Source organism: Mandrillus leucophaeus, unplaced genomic scaffold (genome assembly GCF_000951045.1).
Source record: "Mandrillus leucophaeus isolate KB7577 unplaced genomic scaffold, Mleu.le_1.0 Scaffold329, whole genome shotgun sequence".
In the NCBI taxonomy this organism is placed as follows: domain Eukaryota; kingdom Metazoa; phylum Chordata; class Mammalia; order Primates; family Cercopithecidae; genus Mandrillus; species Mandrillus leucophaeus.
The window spans coordinates 3622027-3639741 of NW_012103465.1; the positions used below are offsets into that span (position 1 = coordinate 3622027).

Consider the following 17715-nt stretch of genomic DNA (forward strand, 5'->3'; position numbering starts at 1 on the left):
CATCACGCTACCTGACTTCAAACTATACTACAAGGCTACAGTAACCAAAACAGCATGGTACTGGTACCAAAACAGAGATATAGACCAATGGAACAGATCAGAGGCCTCAGAAATAAACCACACATCTAGAACCATCTGATCTTCAACAAACCTGACAAAAACAAGCAATGGGGAAAGAATTCCCTATTTAATAAATGGTGTTGGGAAAACTGGCTAGCCATATGCAGAAGACTAAAACTGGAGCCCTTCCTTACACCTTATACAAAAACTAACTCAAGATGGATTAAAGGCTTAAATGTAAGACCTAAAACCATAAAAACCCTAGAAGAAAACCTAGGCAATACCATTCAGAACATAGGCATGGGCAAAGACTTCATGACTGAAACACCAAAAGCAATGGCAACAAAAGCCAAAATTGACAAATGGGATCTCATTAAACTAAAGAGCTTTTGCACAGCAAATGAAACTATCATCAGAGTGAACAGGCAACCTACAGAATGGGAGAAAAATTTTGTAATCTATCCATCTGACAAAGGGCTAATATCCAGAATCTACAAAGAACTAAAACAAATTTAGAAGAAAAAAAAACATCAAAAAGTGGGCAAAGGATATGTACAGACAATTCTTAAAAGAAGACATTTATGCGGCCAATAAACATATGAAAAAAAGCTCATCATCACTGGGTCATTAGAGAAATGCACGTCAAAACCACAATGAGACACTATCCCACGCCAGTTAGAGTGGCAATCATTAAAAAGCCAGGAAACAACAGATGCTGGAGAGGATGCAGAGAAATAGGAATGCTTTTACACTGTTGGTGGGATTGTAAATTAGTTCAACCATTGTGGAAGCAGTGTAGAGATTCCTCAATGATCTAGAACCAGAAATACCATTTGACCCAGCAATCCCATTACTGGACATACACCCAAAGGATTATAAATCATTCTACTATAAAGACACATGCACACATATGCTTATTGCAGGACTATTTACAATAGCAAGGACTTGGAACCAATTCAAATGTCCATCAATGATAGACTGGTTAAAGAAAATGTGGCACATATATGCCATGGGATACTATGCAGCCATAAAAAAGGATGAGTTCATGTCGTTTGCAGGGACATGGATGAAGCTGGAAACCATCATCCTCAGCAAACTAACACAGGGAAAGAAAACCAAACACCACATGTTCTCACTCATAAATGGGAGTTGAACAATGAGAATACATGGACACAGGGAGAGGAACATCACATACTGGAGCCTGTTGGGGGTTGGAGCAAGGGGAGGGATAGCATTAGGAGAAATATCTAATGCATGCGGGGCTTGAAACCTAGACGATGGGTTGATGGGTGCAGCAAACCACCATGGCACATGTATACCTATGTAACAAATCTGCATGTTCTGCACATATAACCCAGAACTTAAAGGATACTAAAAGAATAAATAAATAAATAAATAAATAAATAAATAAATAAATAAAGTGGAAAAAAAAGAAAATCAACTAATGCAATACATTATAATAACAGGCTAAAGAGAAAACATCACATGATTATATCAACAAATACAGAGGAAACATTTGATAAATCCAACACTCATGCATAATAAAAGCTTTCATCAAACTAGAAATAGAGGAGAACATTCTTACTTGATAAAGAATATCTACAGAAAACCCATAGCTCATACCATACTAAATGGTTGGATACTAGAAACTTTCCTGCTAAGGTGAGGAAGAAGAAAAAGATGTTTCCTTTCATCCTTCATTACACACTGTTGGTGGGAAAGTAAATTAGTACAGCCATTATGGAAAATAGTATAGAGGTTCCTCAAAACTTTAAAAATATAACACTATATAATCTAGCAACCCCACTACTGGGCATATATCCAAAAGAAATTCAGACTATCAAAGAGGTATCTGCATTCCCATGTTTTCTCTAGCGCTATTCATAATACCCAATACCTGAGATCAACTTAAGTGTCTATCAACTAAAGAAAATGCACTCTATATGCACAATGGAATACTATCAGCCATAAAAAAGGAGAAATTCCTGTCATTGTGACAATATGGGTAAACCTGGATGACTCTATATTAAGCGAAATAAGTCAGGCACAGAAAAACAAATATTGCATGATCTCACTGGTAAGTGGCATCTTGAAGAGTGGATCTCATAGAAGTGGAAAGCAGAATGGGCTCACTAGAAATAAGAGATCTAATCCTAGGACTAAAGAACCCATATCTCCTCCCCTCACACACATACCTTGCAATCACATTAATTGTTCCCTAAATAACAACAGTGGCTTACAAGCAAAAGAACTGTAAGCCTCAGACCTTATTTAAGAAGTCTTTGGGAATGTTCAAAGATAACAGGGGAGACAAAAGCAAAGACATCAGAGAATTTTAGCCTCTGAGACCTACAGCTACAATATAAGTTAAATATACCAAAGACCTATTTACATCAGTTCCTTTGCCCATCATGTTTGGCTTTTAACAAATATTACAAAGCATACTAAAAGGCAAAAAATACAATTTGAAAATACAAAAAGCATCAGACCAGACCCAGATATGGCAGAAATTTTGGAAATATCAGACTGGGAATTTAAAATAACTATGATTACTGTACTAAGGGCTCTAATGGAGTTGACTACATGCATGCACAGAAGGGTAATGTAAGTAAAGTGATAGATGCTCTAAGAAAGATTTTTTAAGTGACAGTTATTTAAAACACTAACAAATTCTAAAATGCTTTTGATGGGCTTTTCAAAGATTGAATGCAGTCAAGCAAAGTACCCAGGACTTAAGGATATGTCATAGAAACCTCTCAAATGATAAGGCAAAAAGAAAAAAAACTTTAAAGAACGGAATACAATATACAAGAACTGTAGAACGAGCACAAAGTGTATAACATATGAATTATAGGAATGCCACAAAGAGAAGAAAATGAGAAAGGAACTGAGGAATATTTAAGAAATAATGACTAATAATTTGCCCAAATAAACATCGGACACCAAACCACAAATCCAGGAAGTGCAGAGAATGTCAAAGAGGATAAATACTAATCTACAGCTAGATATAACATATTCAAACTGTAGAAAATCAAAGACAGAAAATTTTGAAAGAAACCAAAAGAAGAAGAAAAAAACCATGTACAACAGATCCACAGCTAATATAATATTGGCTGTGGAAAAACTGAAGGCCTTTCCTGTAAGATCTGGAACATGACAAGGATGCCCACTTTCACCACTGTTATTTAACATAGTACTGGAAGTCCCAGCTAGGGCAACCAGACAAGAGAAAAAAATAAAGGCCTGGGAAAGTGTGAAGAGGCTCCACTGCTGTGGGCTGGGGTGTCACCAGTTGGTGCAGGCCCCAAGTGGTCTGATCCTTGGACTCCCAGTGGGGTCCAAATAAGTGCGCGGTGGCTCTCCTGCTAGACAGGGTTAGCTCTCAGGCTCTGGGTAGTAAGTGCATCAGCTCCTTCTGCATTGGGGTTAGCCTGGCCCTTGTGCTGGATAACTTGTTACCTGGGATGCCGGGTGATGATGTGTGGGCTCACGTGCATGGGTTCATGGCTGCACTGCTGGGCCCAGCTGGAGTCATGGCACTGTAGCCTTCTGCATGGATGTGATGTGATAATGGCAAAGCACTGGGGATGTACAGATGTATGGGGCCATTGGGACCCTGGGCAGAATGTGCTCTGACAGAGGTTTCGTTCTCAAAATGGCACCATGCTGCAGCAGCCTGAGTCCTGGAAAGTTGGGGAGCATCAGTGTGATTTCCTCCCTGGAGTAATGCAATCACATGGATTCCAGGCAGCTCTCTACCCTGAACTCAAGGCCTGTGAGGATTATAGGGCTCTCCTGCAGTTAGAATTACAAGTGTCTGTGGTAGGAATATGAACTTCCCAGGATCTTCCATTTATCTTTTCCCTGCAATAAAGAGTCCTTCTTGGCTCTGAGTGGATCCTAACCAGATGCTTTGCCTACCTCCCATGCTGCCATCCCAAGAGTTTTCATCACTTTCTTGCTGAATTCAGTTGTTCTTCCCTAGACCTTCTATTTGATGTATGGTTATGTACTTGTTAATTTGCCCTTCTTTGTGAAGAGGGTGAATGCTGGGCACCTCTAGCCAGCCATTTTGATGACATCTCTTCTCTAATAGGGAGTTATTGATCGAAGGGCACAAAGGTTCAGATGACAAGAGGAATAGATTTTGAGATCTGTTGCACAACAGGGTATCTATAGTCAATAATAATGTATAACATATTTCAAAATAGCTAAGAGAGTTCAAGTGTCTCATAAAAAATGATAGGTAAGCAAAGTAATGAATGTGTTAATTAGCTTGATTTAATAATTCCACATTGTATACATATATCAAAACATCACATTGTACCCCATGAATGTAATTATGATTTGTCAATTGAAAATAATATAATAAAAGAAAAAGAAAAAAGCCCAATGATATACCACATCACATCCATTAGGATGGCTCTGATGCAAAAAGGAAAATAACAAATGTCAGAGACGTAGAGAAATTGAAACATTTATGCACTATTGGTGGAAATGTAAAGTGGTGTAGCTTAGTAGGGTGGAGAAGACAGTAGGGTAGCTCCTCAAAAAGTTAAAAGTAGAATGACCACATGATCCAGCAATTCCATTCCTAGGTATGTACTCCAAATAATTAAAAATAGGGAGTTGCACAGATAGTTATATACTAATGTTCACAGCAGCATTACTCACAAAAGCTAAAAAGATAAAAATAAACTAAGTGTCCATCAATGGACAAGTGAATAAACAAAATGTAGTGTGTGTGTGTGTGTATATATATCTATATATGTATTTATATATGTAATGAAACATTATTCCTCCATGAAAATGATCTTCTGATACATACTGGAACATGGCTGAATCTGAAAAATGGTAAGTGAAATAAGTCAGACATGAAAAGACAAATATTCTGTGATTCTATTTACATAAAGTAGCTAGAGTAGTCAATTTCATAAGCACAGAAAGTAGAATAGTGGGTACCAGGGCCTTGAGGTGACAGAATGGGGATGTCATGTTTAATGAATACAGAGTTTCAGTTTGAGATGATGAAAAATTCTGGAGATAGATAGTGGTGATGGTGTACAACAATGTGAACATAGTTAATGCCACTAAACTTACACTAAAATATAATTAAAATGGCACATTTTTGGTATGGGTATTTCATCATAATAAAAAAATGCAAAATTATAAAACTCTTAGAAGATGACATAGGAAAAAACTTAAGTGACATTGGATTAGTCAATGACTCTTTAGATACAATACTAAGCACAGTCTGTGAATACAAAAATTGATAAATTGGACTACATTAAAACTATAACTTTCTACTCTTCAAAAGATATGCTTCAAGAGAGTAAAACGACAAGACATAGACTGGGGCAAAATATTTGCAAAATATATCTGATAAAGGACCATTACCCAAAATCTACAGAGAACTCTTAAAAACATAACAACTTAAACTCTTAAATGTATTTTAAGCTCAGGGGTACATGTGCAGAATGTGCAGATTTGTTAGATAGGTAAACATGTGCCATGGTGGTTTGCTACACAGATCATCCCATCACCTAGGTATTAAGTCCAGCAGCCATTAGCTATTCTTTCTGATGCACTCCCTCCTCCCATCCCCCATTTTCTGACAGGCCCCAGTGTGTCTTGTTCTCCGCAACCCCCCTGTGTCCATGTGTTCTCATCATTTAGCTCCCGTTTATAAGTGAGAACATGTGGTATTTGGTTTTCTGTTCCTTCATTAGCTTGCTGAGGATAATTGCCTCCGACTCCATCCATGTCCCTGCAAAGAACATACTCTCATTCGTTTTTATGACTGTATAGTATTCTATGGTGTATATGTACCACATTTTCTTTATCTAGTCTATCATTAATGGGCATTTAAGTTGACTCCATCTCTTTGCTATTGTGAAAAGGGCTGCAATGAACATACGTGCACATGCATCTTTATACTAGAATGATTTATATTCCTTTGGGTATTCACCCAGTAATGGATTGCTGGGTCAAATGGTATTTCTGTCTCTAGGTCTTTGAAGAACTGCCACACTGTCTTCCACTATGGTTGAACTAATTTACACTCCCACAACAGTGTAAAAGTGTTCCTTTTCCTCTGCAACCTCACCAGCATCTGTTGTTTTTTGACTTTTTAATAATAGCTATTCTGCCTGGTGTGAGATGATATCTCATTGTGGTTTTGATTTGCATTTCTCTAATGATTAGTGATTTTTTTTTTCATGTTTGTTGGCCGCATGTATGTCTTCTTTTGAGAAGTTGCTTATCAATTTAAAAAGCTTTTGGGCTGAGACACTGAGGTTTTCTAGATATAGGATCATATCATCTACAAACAAAGATAGTCTGACTTCCTCTCTTCCTATTTGAATATCCTTTATTTCTTTCTCTTGTCTGATTGTGCTGGTCAGAACCTCCAATACTATGTTAAATAGGAGTGGTGAGTGAGGGCATCCTTGTCTTGTAAGGTTTTCGAGGGGAATCTTTCCAGCTTTTGCCCATTCAGTATGATATTGGCTGTCGGTTTGTCATAAATGGCTGTTATTATTCTGAAGTGTGTTCCTTCAATACCTAGTTTATTGAGAGTTCTTAACATGAAGGGATGTTAAATTTTATTGAAGGTCTTTTCTGCATGTATTGAGGTAATCAGTTGGTTTTTGTCTCTAGTTCTCTTTCTGAGATGAGATACGTTTATTGATTTGTGTATGTTGAACCAACCTTGAATCCCTGGATGGAAGCCTACTTGATCATGGTAGATAAGCTTTTTGATGTGCTGCTGGATTCAGTTTACCAGTATTTTACTGAGTATTTTTGCACTGATGCTTATCAAGGATAGTGCCCTGAAGTTTGTTTTTTTGTTGTATCTCTGCTAGGTTTTGGTACCAGGATGATTCTCATAGAATGAGTTGGGGAGGAGTTCCTCCTTTTCAATTTTTTAGAATAGTTTCAGTAGAAATGGTACCAGCTTTTCTTTGTACCTCTGGTACACTTCAACTGTGAATCCATCTGGTCCTGGGCTTTTTTTTGGTTGGTAGGCTATTTATTACTGCCTCAATTTCAGAACTGCTTGTCTATTTATGGATTCAATTTCTTCCTGGTTCAGTCTTGGGAGGGTGTATGGTGTCAAGAAATTTATCCATTTCTTCTAGACTTTCTAGTTTATGTCCACAGAGGTGTTTGTAGTAATCTCTGATAGTTGTTTGTATTTCTGTGGGGTCAGTTTTGATATCCCCCTTATCATTTCTGATTGTGTTTATTTGAATCATCTCCCTTTTCTTCTTTATTAGTCTTGCTAGTGGTCTACTTTATTAATTTTTTCAAGAAGCAAGCTTCTGGATTTGAGTTTTGAAGGGTTTTTCGTGTCTCTATCCCCTTCAGTGAAGTTCTGATCTTGGTTATTTCTTGTGTTCTGCTAGCTTTGGGGTTTGTTTGCTCTTGGTTCTCTAGTTTTCTTAGTTGTGATGTTAAATTGTTAAGTTGAAATCTTTTTAGCTTTTTGATGTGAAAAATACCAATTTTAAAATGGGCAAAAAATTGAAAAAATACTTTACCAAAGAAGATATGCTGATGGCTAATAAGAAAGTGAAAAAAATTTCAACATCTTACATCATATGCAAATTGTAAGTTAAAACAACAATGAGATATCATTACAAAACTATTAGAATGGCTACAATTCAAAATGCTGACAACACCAAATGCTGATGAGGACATGAAGCAACAGGAAATCTCATTCATTGTTGGTAGGAATGCAAAATGATACAGCTATTTTAGAAGACAGTTTAGCAGGATTTTTTCAACAAAACATACTCTTAATATGTGGTTTAGCAATCACATTTCTTGGTATCTACCCAAGTGAATTGAAAATTTATTTCAGCATAAAAACCTGCACATGAAACCTGCAGCTTTATTCTTAATTTCCCAGATCTGGAAGCAACCAAAATGACTTTGAGTAGGTGAATGAATAAATAGACTATGGTGCATTTAGCCAAGGAATATTATTCTGTGCTAAAAGGAAAGAGTGAACAAGCCACAAAAATACATTGAGGAACCTTAAAGGCGTATTACTAAATGAAAGAAGCCAATCTGAAAAGGCTATATCATGTATAATTACACCTATATGAGGTTCTGGAAAGGCAAAACCATGGACACAGAAAAAAGATCAGTGATTGACAGGGATTTGGGGAGAGACAGGCATGAATAGGGGGAGCATAAGGAATTTTTAGGGCAGTAAGATCTATTTTGAATAATTCCATAAGAAGGATGCATGTCATTATACATTTGTCAAAACCCATAGAATGTAAAATGCAAAGAGCAACCGTAAATTATGGGTTTTGATTAATAATAATGTCAAGGTTCCTTCATCAGCTGTAAAAAAGGTACCACATGTAACAAACATACAGATAATGCAGACTGCGGTAAGGGTATGTGGTTGGGGGAGTATGGAGCAACATTCTGTATTTTCTACTTAAATTTCCTGTGAACTTAAAACTACTTTTAAAAAGTCAATTAATTTTTGAAAATCCATAGAATGTACTCTAAACAGTATAATCCAAAGAGTGAACTCTAATGTAAACTATAGGCTTTAATTAATAATAATATCAATATTGGTTCAATTGCTGCACAAGTACCACACTAATGCAAGGTGTTATTTATAGTTAAAACTGTTTTTGTGGCGAGGTGAGGGGCTATATGGGAACTGACTGTACTTTCTAATATATTTTTCTGTAAACCTAAAATTACTTTTAAAAATGACTTTATTAATTTAAAAACAAATATAAGTGTTTTCTGTCAAAAGAAACAAACACCTTTTTAAAGAGAAAAAAAATATGTCTACACATATAGCTGGTAAGTGCTGAGGCTGCAATTCTACCCATGTCCACTGGATTCCAAAAAGTTCTTTCTTTTTTCCACAATATCCCATGGATCTACCTATAGTTGAAGTTAATCTAATAGTGAAGGGTAATAGACAAATACGAAGGCCTTTCAGACAGCCATTACAGATACAAGAACAGAGAGCATGAGTGTATCTATAGGTTAACTACACCAATCTCTTTTTCTAGAAACTTCTCCCTAGACTTATCTAAATTCTTGAGGCTATAAGTGCTAGATATGATTTCTCAATGTTTCTTGCAGGTAGCAGTGTCCATACTGTCTGGACGGGGAGAGAGGACAAAGACGACTAAGACGGCACATTTCCGGGTTCTTCATCACCAACTTACCCTGGTCAGGAAAATGCAGCCCACGCCCGGGAAAAATACAGACCAACTGCGCAGGCGCAACATGGCCTCCGATCAAGGAAACCGAAACTTAACTGACCGCACCTAGGGAACGCCCGCGACAGGCCCGTGTCCCGCCTATTGCCCTCCCACTCTCAAGCCTTAGAAAGGCCGCTCCCGGCAGGTGCGCCGCGCGAACTTCCTCGGCCCCTCCTCATATGCGGACCTAGGAACCTCCCCCCGAGAACGCCGGAGTGACTTCCTCAGCCTCCGCCACCGGAGACCGGTGAACTTCGCCCTTTCTTCCTTCACATTGGCTAGCTAATAAAGTTCCTTTTTTACCTCGCCTACTTGCTTTTTCTCTGGCGCCTGCTCTGGTGGTCGCATAAAACAAATCACATACGACACAGCTCTTGCCAATATACCATGAGCACAAGTGAGAAGGTTTCTGGAAAAGCCTTTGCTTTTCTCTTCCAGGCATTAAGCCCTCTTGTTGCCACCTTTCTTTCCTGCCTGAAAAGCAGACTGAGAAAGGGAGAGGAAGCAGCCATCTTGGGACCCACCATGAGGTAGGGAGCATAAGGAGGAAGGCGTCTATGCTAGGCACAGGTGACTGGAAAGTTGGGAGGAGCTTTCTGGTACCATTCAGAGGCTAAACAAGGGTAGATGCTTACTCTGTGGGCCTCTTAGAAGCTACTTTTGTAGGGTATTCTGTTATTTACAGAGAACACAGTCTTAACTGATATGTATCAATAGAGTAAATGTTTTATTTGAGACATAAACTTACAAGCTTTTCATGACAGTTTTAGGTGGACTTTAGTAGGATTTGAAATATACATTTTAAAGATTGAAGTAATTATTTGCATATTTATAGTAGACAGTTAACCACAAATTATCTTTGAACCACTCAAAAAGTGGACATACCATCAGAGGCAGTAAATATGGCCTCTAATTCAGCGACTCTGCCTCCATGGAATTTGTGAAGGAGCAGATGTGAAACATGGGCTCAGACAGGGTCTGAATAACAGCCTTCTGTGTCTGGAGGTACCTCTCTGTCCTGTAAGAGCTGTAAGTTTGCTGGGCATTGTCCTCATTCTTCCAGGTTGGAATCTCCATATCAGACAGCACTCCTCCTTGCTTCATCCGAGGTGGATTATGATCTGTGAAGTTCTGCAGTCACTTATGAAGCTTTGCAATAATAACTTGGTTATTATTAGTCATGTATGGGAATTTGAAAAACAGGAATTACTATCTTCATTTCTTAAAATTGTTTACAGACATTTGATGGAGGAGATTAACTTGTCATTCAACTGCATTTCTTCTATAAATGCTGGCTAAAATGCATGTGTACATAAATAGAACCAGGGAGGAGGATTCAGGATAGCCACATAGGAACGGTCTGCAGCTCCCAGTGAGATTGTCGCAGAAGACGGGTGATTTCTGCATTTCCAACTGAGGTACCTGGTTCATCTCACTGGGACCGGTTGGACAGTGGGTGCAGCCCACGGAAGACACGCTGAAGGAGGGCGAGGCATCACCTCATCCAGGAAGCACAAGGGGTGGGGGAATTTTCTCCCTTACCCAAGGAAAGCCAGGAGGGTCTGAGCCTGAGGAACTCTGGCGCAGATACTGTGCTTGTCCCATAGTCTTCGCAACCTGCAAACCAGGAGATCCCCTCCAGTGCCTACCTCACCAGGGCCCTGGGTTTCAAGCATAAAACTGGGTGGCCAATTGGGCAGACACTGAACTAGCCACAGGAACTCTTTCTTTCCCCCCCATACCCCAGCGGTGCCTGGAATGCCCGCGAGACAGAACTGTTCACTCCCCTGGAAAGGGGTGCTGAAGCCAGGGAGCCAAGTGATCTGGCTCGGCGGGTCCCACCTACACAGAGCCCAGGAAACTAAGATTCACTGGCTTGAAATTCTCGCTGCCAACACAGCAGCAATCTGAGATCCACCTGGGACATTCGAGCTTGGTGGGGGGAGGGGCGTCCACCATTGTTGAGGCTTGAGTAGGTGGTTTTATGGTCACAGTGTAAACAAAGCCACTAGGAAGTTCAAACTGGGCAGAGCCCACTGCAGCTCGGCAAGGCTGCTATGGCCAGACTGCCAGATTCCTCCTCTCCGGACAGGGCATCTCTGTAAAAAAGGCAGCAGCCCCAGTCAGGGGCTTATAGCAGACTTAAACATCCCTGCCTAACAGCTCTAAAGAGAGCCGCGGACCTCCCAGCACAGCATTCGAGCTCTACTAAGGGTCAGACTGCCTCCTCAAGTGGGTCCCTGACCCCTGTGTATACTGACTGGGACACACCTCCCAGCAGGGGCCAATAGACACCTCATACAGGAGATCTCCAGCTGGCATCTGGGAGGTGCCCCTCTGGGTCAAAGCTTCCAGAGGAAAGAACAGGCAGTAATCTTTGCTGCTCTGCAGGCTCTGCTGGTGATACCCAGGCAAACAGGATCGGGAGTGGACCTCCAGCAAACTCCAGCAGACTGGCAGCAGAGGGGCCTGACTGTTAAAAGGAAAAGAAACAAACAGAAAGGATTAGCACACCCACTCAAAGACCCCATCTGAAGGTCACTAACATCAAAGACCAAAGGTAGATAAATCCACAAAGATGGGGAAAAACCAGCACAAAAAGGCTGAAAATTCCAAAAACCACAGTGCGTCTCCTCATCCAAAGGATCACAACTCCTTGCCAGCAAGGAACAAAACTGGATGGAGAATGAGTCTGACAAACTGATAGAAGTAGGCTTCAGAAATTGGGTAATAACAAACTCCTCCAAGCTAAAGGAGCATGTTCTAACCCAATACAGGGAAGCTAAGAACCTTGAAAAAAGGTTAGTTGAATTGCTAACTAGAATAATCAATGTAGAGAAGAACATAAATGACCTGGTGGAGCTGAAAAACACAGCACGAGAACTTTGTGAAGAATACGCTAGTATCAATAGCCAAATTGATCAAGCAGAAGAAAGGATACCAGTAATTGAAGATTAACTTAATGAAATAAAGAGAGAAGACAAGATTAGAGAAAAAAGAATAAAAAGGTATGAACAAAGTCTCCAAGAAATATGGGACTGTGTGAAAAAACCAAATCTACATTTGATTGGTGTACCTGAAAGTGAAGGGGAGAGTGGAACCAAGTTGGAAAACACTCCTCAGGATCATGTGTGGAACATGTATACCTATGTAACAAATGTACATTCTGTACACGTAACCAAGAACTTAAAGTATAATTTTTAAAAAAGAAAACAAAGTAGACAGAACCAGTAAAATACTAAGCTGATAACTATGTCAATTTACTGTTCTAACAAGTGTTCATACTATTTCAGTAATTTTGCTTACAGAAATAGTTTGTAAATTCTAAAGAAGTGAACGTAAATTATGTTCCCTCATTATACTATTTCTTCTGTAATATATGATATGAACTTGTTTGTTCTGTTCTACATTATGTCTATTCCTTTTTCTCCTTAAAAAATAATTTACTTTTAAGTTTCTTAAGACATTAGAACTGAGAACAGAACCCTAGCTTAAAAAGTACTTGAGTTCCCTTCATAGCATACTAGAAGAAAAAAAAAAAAAGAAGTTAAAAAGGAAATAAAAGTACTTGAGTTTATATGGCCTCAACTAAATTAAATTGGTTTAGTGTCCAATCTGATTGTTTGCAATGAGTATTTCAATATGACACAAAAACCTTTTGAAATCTATTAGGAAAGTTCAAGTTTTATGGCTTTATGTATATCCAATCTAAGAGTTAATATCAAGAAAAACATTTTGGTCCATTTCATGCAACTGGTGTTAGGTACTGTATTGTTACTACGTATGGTTAAAGTGGTAGAGGTTTTATTGTAATTTTAAGTTAACAGCATGAAAAAGAATAACACAACATAATCATAATGTTAACAAAAAGACAAAAAGGGTTTTCAGCATAAAAAGTGTCATTTACAGAAACTACAATAATACAAGAACATTTTCTTACACATCAAATAAAAAAGTCTAAACATCAACAAAAGTTTCTTATATTCTAAGAATTGGTGGGACCTGACAGAAGCATCAGTGAAAATTTCATCAAGACTATGTGTGAATATTAGATGAGATGTGCACAATTAGCTTCATCTCAGCAAAATTTAGCAAGAGATTTTTTGGTACAACCAATATGGCAACATTTATTAGACAATGTCATGTAGAGTTGCCTCTTTTTTCGAGAATGAGTATCCAAGCCTAAGGATTTTAATTCTGAAGGACTGCTGTCTGTGGCTTCACTTTGTCTCTTGCGAATAATTTTCTTAAATTCTTCAAAGCTAAGATTGGAATCTTTTAATACAGGTACATGTTGTTGTAGCTCTGATAATGCTGGCTGCCTCTCAGACAGGGTTAACTTCAGCTCCTGTGGCAAATTAGCAACAAATTCTGACATCATATTTATGGTTTCTGTATCTTGGTTGATGAGGGATGGCACAATTTCTGTTAAATTAAAAAAAAAGATGTATGTGAGGGTATATTCATGTCAAAGAGCACTCAGAAAAACTATGAATGTTGGCGTAGACAAAAAAGAAAGCATTGCCTCAATATAAATCACAACATTGAAACAAAATAAGCAAGCATCCTAATATCTAAACACTTAGCTTACTTACAGTTGGACACCTTAAAATTTCATAATTTTACCAAGGCTCTGCTTTACCCCATTGATCTTCTCTCATCTCTCTTCATGATACCCTCAGTGCTTTTATCGTAGTACTTTTGACTCTCCCTGACATTAATCTGCCATCTTTCTGAAGTCATGTAAGTCATTGAAAACAGACCACACATCGTGGTGATTTTCTTGGATTCTTCTTACTTAAGTCATTTTCTTCCATTGCTAAGCTATGATTTATGATATTATGAGTTGTAATAATAACCCTTGAAAAAGATGTTATTTTAAGCTATCGAATGTTTCATGGTGGGAAGTTACTCCTGGAGGATAAAGTTAAAGAGGCAGAATTTCCAACACCTGTGATCTAATCAGCAGGAGAAATATTCTGTCTGAATGCATACAAATATCCCTATTTACTGTATTTTGGATGTAAATCTCACTAAAATAGGCCTCTTCTGGTTTAAAGTGTATCTTATTTTTAAAAGGGATGCAGTGAATATTATTTTGGCACATATTGTAGGATGAAATGGATGGCTAACAATGTAATAATGTGAAAGCAAATAGCAACTACCTAACAGTAGAAGTGTGAAAACTCATATCAATCACAAATTACTGACATGTACTTCCAAAATGATTCCTACCTAGTAATGGTAAACATTTGTCTTAATCTCCACATGCAGGCGATGTTTTCTTAGTTTACTTTCAGTTAAATTATATTGCACAGCAATAAAGAAAATTCTTTAAAAAATACTTTGTAATTTCATGTCTCTTCAAAGGAAATAAAAATGTAGCCATATCTATATACAAATGTGCTCAATGAACTATTTTCAGCAACAATTTAGAAATAAACTGAATATCCACTAAACAATCTTTAAGCATATGTGGCAGATTTATGACAAAAAATACTACACAGGAATTTTAAATTGTGTTTTGGTATAATAACAATGTGAGAAACTGCTCAAAGTATAATGGTGAGTGAAAATGCAAAAGGCATACAGATACCTATCCAAATGTTAGCATTTCTTTCTACTTGTTTAATATAATTTCATTTTCTCATAAAATTCATATATACTTTTCAAAGTCTTTAATATCTACAAGTGCTTCCATTTTTATCCCTGCATTAATGTACATTTTTGTCTTTAATATGAGCATTACTACTTTTATAGTCAGAAAAGCTGGAATAATAAAGCAATTCTGGTTTTCTCTACTTTGAATCAGTAAATTCCTAGACTTTGTGGTACTTTTGTACTAATGTTACACAAAAATCATGTAAAAACTGCCATTAAATAAATCTAACTCTAACAAACATTGTAGAAAAGTAAATAACTTTAGAAGCATACTTTAAATCTCATAAAAGAGAACTAAATGCATTTCTATTAGAGTCATATATATACAGTATATGCATATAGCCTATAAAATTTAGTTGTGGTTTATCATAAATTACATATGTCATATTAATATAAAACACTTAATATTTGCAAACTGCGGTTACCTTCTCTGAATTTAATGTGATCCATTACACTTCTAGACTAGTGTATACCTCCGTGAGTTTCCACTGCTGCTTTATAAATACAAAAAGATCGAGCTGCACTCAACTCTTAAGATCTTGCTTTTAAAGCAAACCCACTGCAGCTTCCAAATGCTTGAAAGTATCAATAGGGTCTTCAGCTATGCTGTTCTGAAGGGCCTGCTTCCCTTATCTCTGGTCTTCTTGAGTTTCTCTAATAAGCATTCAAGCCTTTTCTTTCTCTTCCATCCCGTCTCACACATGAACTTCAATACCCAGATCAAAGAAGTGGGAGGCCAGACTCTTTCATTTGGAATGGTTTTGTTCGTTTGTTTTAAAGAACGTTTCCAGTGGCATAGGCCACAGCCCAACTTTTGGACTACGAGAGTCAATAAGCATAAGGCCCTTCCTGTCTTCCCATTACGGGACCCTCACAGAGACCTCAGAGTGTTGCCCCGTCCTACAGGCGTGCAAACAGGCTTGATAACCAGCGCACCGCCTCAGTGTTTGCCCCCTTTCCTCTCTATCCGAGATGCCCTGTCCACGTGCCCCCACCAGCATGCCCGCGGTCTGGCCGCCTGGCTTTCCTGTGGGGTACAGGAGTGCGCCCGGCCTGCTGCGGGTCTCCGGGCAGCGACACCCCCTCTGAGGCTTCCCCTTCCTTTCCACCCCGTCGCTCTGGCTGCCTTGTGGGAAGGGCACTAAGGAACTCTTCCCATTCTCGGTGCTTTCCTTCCGTCTGGTGAGCTTCCCAGTGAGACTGTTTGAATAAAATCACCTGGCAAAGGAAAAACCCAAACTTTAGGAACAACCCACGGTGGAGTAGGAGCTGAGCACTGGCAGCCAATGAGATCTCGAGTCGGAAGTGCAGGCCGCCGTTCCAATTGGGCGGCCACCCGAGAGTAACCAATGGGAAGCGCAGGAAGGCCAGGGGGGCGGGAGCTCTCACCTGCCGCTGGTCTAGGTTTCAGAGGAGCATCTTCCTGGTTCAGAGACCTTTTGCCCAAGGTGCTCTTGCCGCAAATGGCAATCTGGGCGCGAACTAATTCGCGGCCGCATGCTTTAATAACGTCGTCCATCCATTTGGCCGCGGCTGCTCTGGAAAATTGGTTCAGTAGTAAACAGACTCCTAGCAGATGAAACAAGAACAGGCGAGGCATCCTGGGCCTGGTCTCTCCTGGAGGTCTGGGTGTTGCTACCTTTCAGCACTGCAGCTGCTGTGGCCTACAGACCTGGGCCTGTGTGCCTGTCCAGGGCTTTAGGCAGCTTTCCCTACCTGGCTCAACCAGTCTTTTGTATCCCTTGGCCTGTCACTCAGCTCTTAAGGCAAGGGTGCCAGCTCCACCCCTTTCCCACACGTCTCCACAGAATTTTCTCCCTCAGCTCTTGGTCTCCCTCTCCGCCTTTCCTTCATTTGCCCATCCCTGTGTCCTTGGCCCTTTTACAGTTGTGTTTTTCTCTTTCATTACCCTCAAACAATTTTGTATATTTAGGTAAAGTTATTTTAGATATGAAGCCTTTCTTTTTACACACACACACAAATAAAATTGAGATCGCCCATATTCTTACAACCCAGTTTTCCAGAGTGAACATTTGCCAAAAAGCCCTTCTAACCTAAGTAAGATTATAAATTATCTTATAAATTTGGTTAATTACTATAGTGTTCGGTATATCAATCCATACAAATAGAATGGATGAATAAATAAATTGTTGATGAGAGGGAAAACTGATGACTTTTAATCTGAATCCAGGTAAAAACAGTAAAATTCCCAGTAACATCATTTTAGGCTTGTGCAGTAATATCTTTAATTTACAACACAATTTCTCCCTTGGACTTTCCTTCCACTCTCTGGGATACGTTTGATTGTAACTAGTTATCTGAATATTTTAATTTAAAATCCTACTCTACATCTCTAGAGACTGGAGAACATACCACACACACACACACACACACACACACAGAGAGAGAGAGAGAGAGAGAGAGAGAAAGAGAGAGAGAGAGAGAAGAAAAAAAGCAGTGGAAATCCCACAATCTCACAAAGAATATTTTGGTAACAAATTTCAGCACAAAGATATGTTCATTTCTTTACTGCATTTTGTGTTTGCTGCACCTGGTAAGAGGTGATTTTTTTTACCACCATCTAATTTAACGTTGTAAAGATCCACACAGTTCTAGATAATATGGTTAGTAGACAACCCTTCTAGCTGTAAATTTTTAGTACAAATAGGTTCATTTTTAAAAATAACTTACATTCTTGTGTTCATAATATACTCAGATTAGTTCAGCTCCACCAAATAAACTGGAG

At 38.8% G+C, this 17715-nt stretch overlaps 1 protein-coding gene across 1 annotated transcript; it reads right to left on the reverse strand.

Moving 5' to 3' along the window:
• Positions 1-13060: 13060 nt before the first annotated feature.
• On the reverse strand, positions 13061-16954 carry RLN2 (relaxin 2). The gene is made up of 2 exons (XM_011988382.1): positions 16359-16954; positions 13061-13733 (listed from the first exon to the last, which is right to left on the reverse strand). Exons 1-2 carry the CDS (start codon positions 16567-16569, stop codon positions 13387-13389), a joined length of 558 nt encoding a protein of 185 aa, XP_011843772.1. The 5' UTR covers positions 16570-16954; the 3' UTR covers positions 13061-13386.
• Between the last annotated feature and the right edge of the window lie 761 nt (positions 16955-17715).

Bases quoted from the DNA above. Each gene is read 5' to 3' on its own strand.
- RLN2 (XM_011988382.1), bottom strand. From the start codon at position 16,569: ATGCCTCGCCTGTTCTTGTTTCATCTGCTAGGAGTCTGTTTACTACTG. The intron at 13,734-16,358 runs GTGAGAGCTCCC...TTAATTTAACAG, and splicing joins GAAACCTAGACCAGCGGCAG to AAATTGTGCCATCCCTCATC.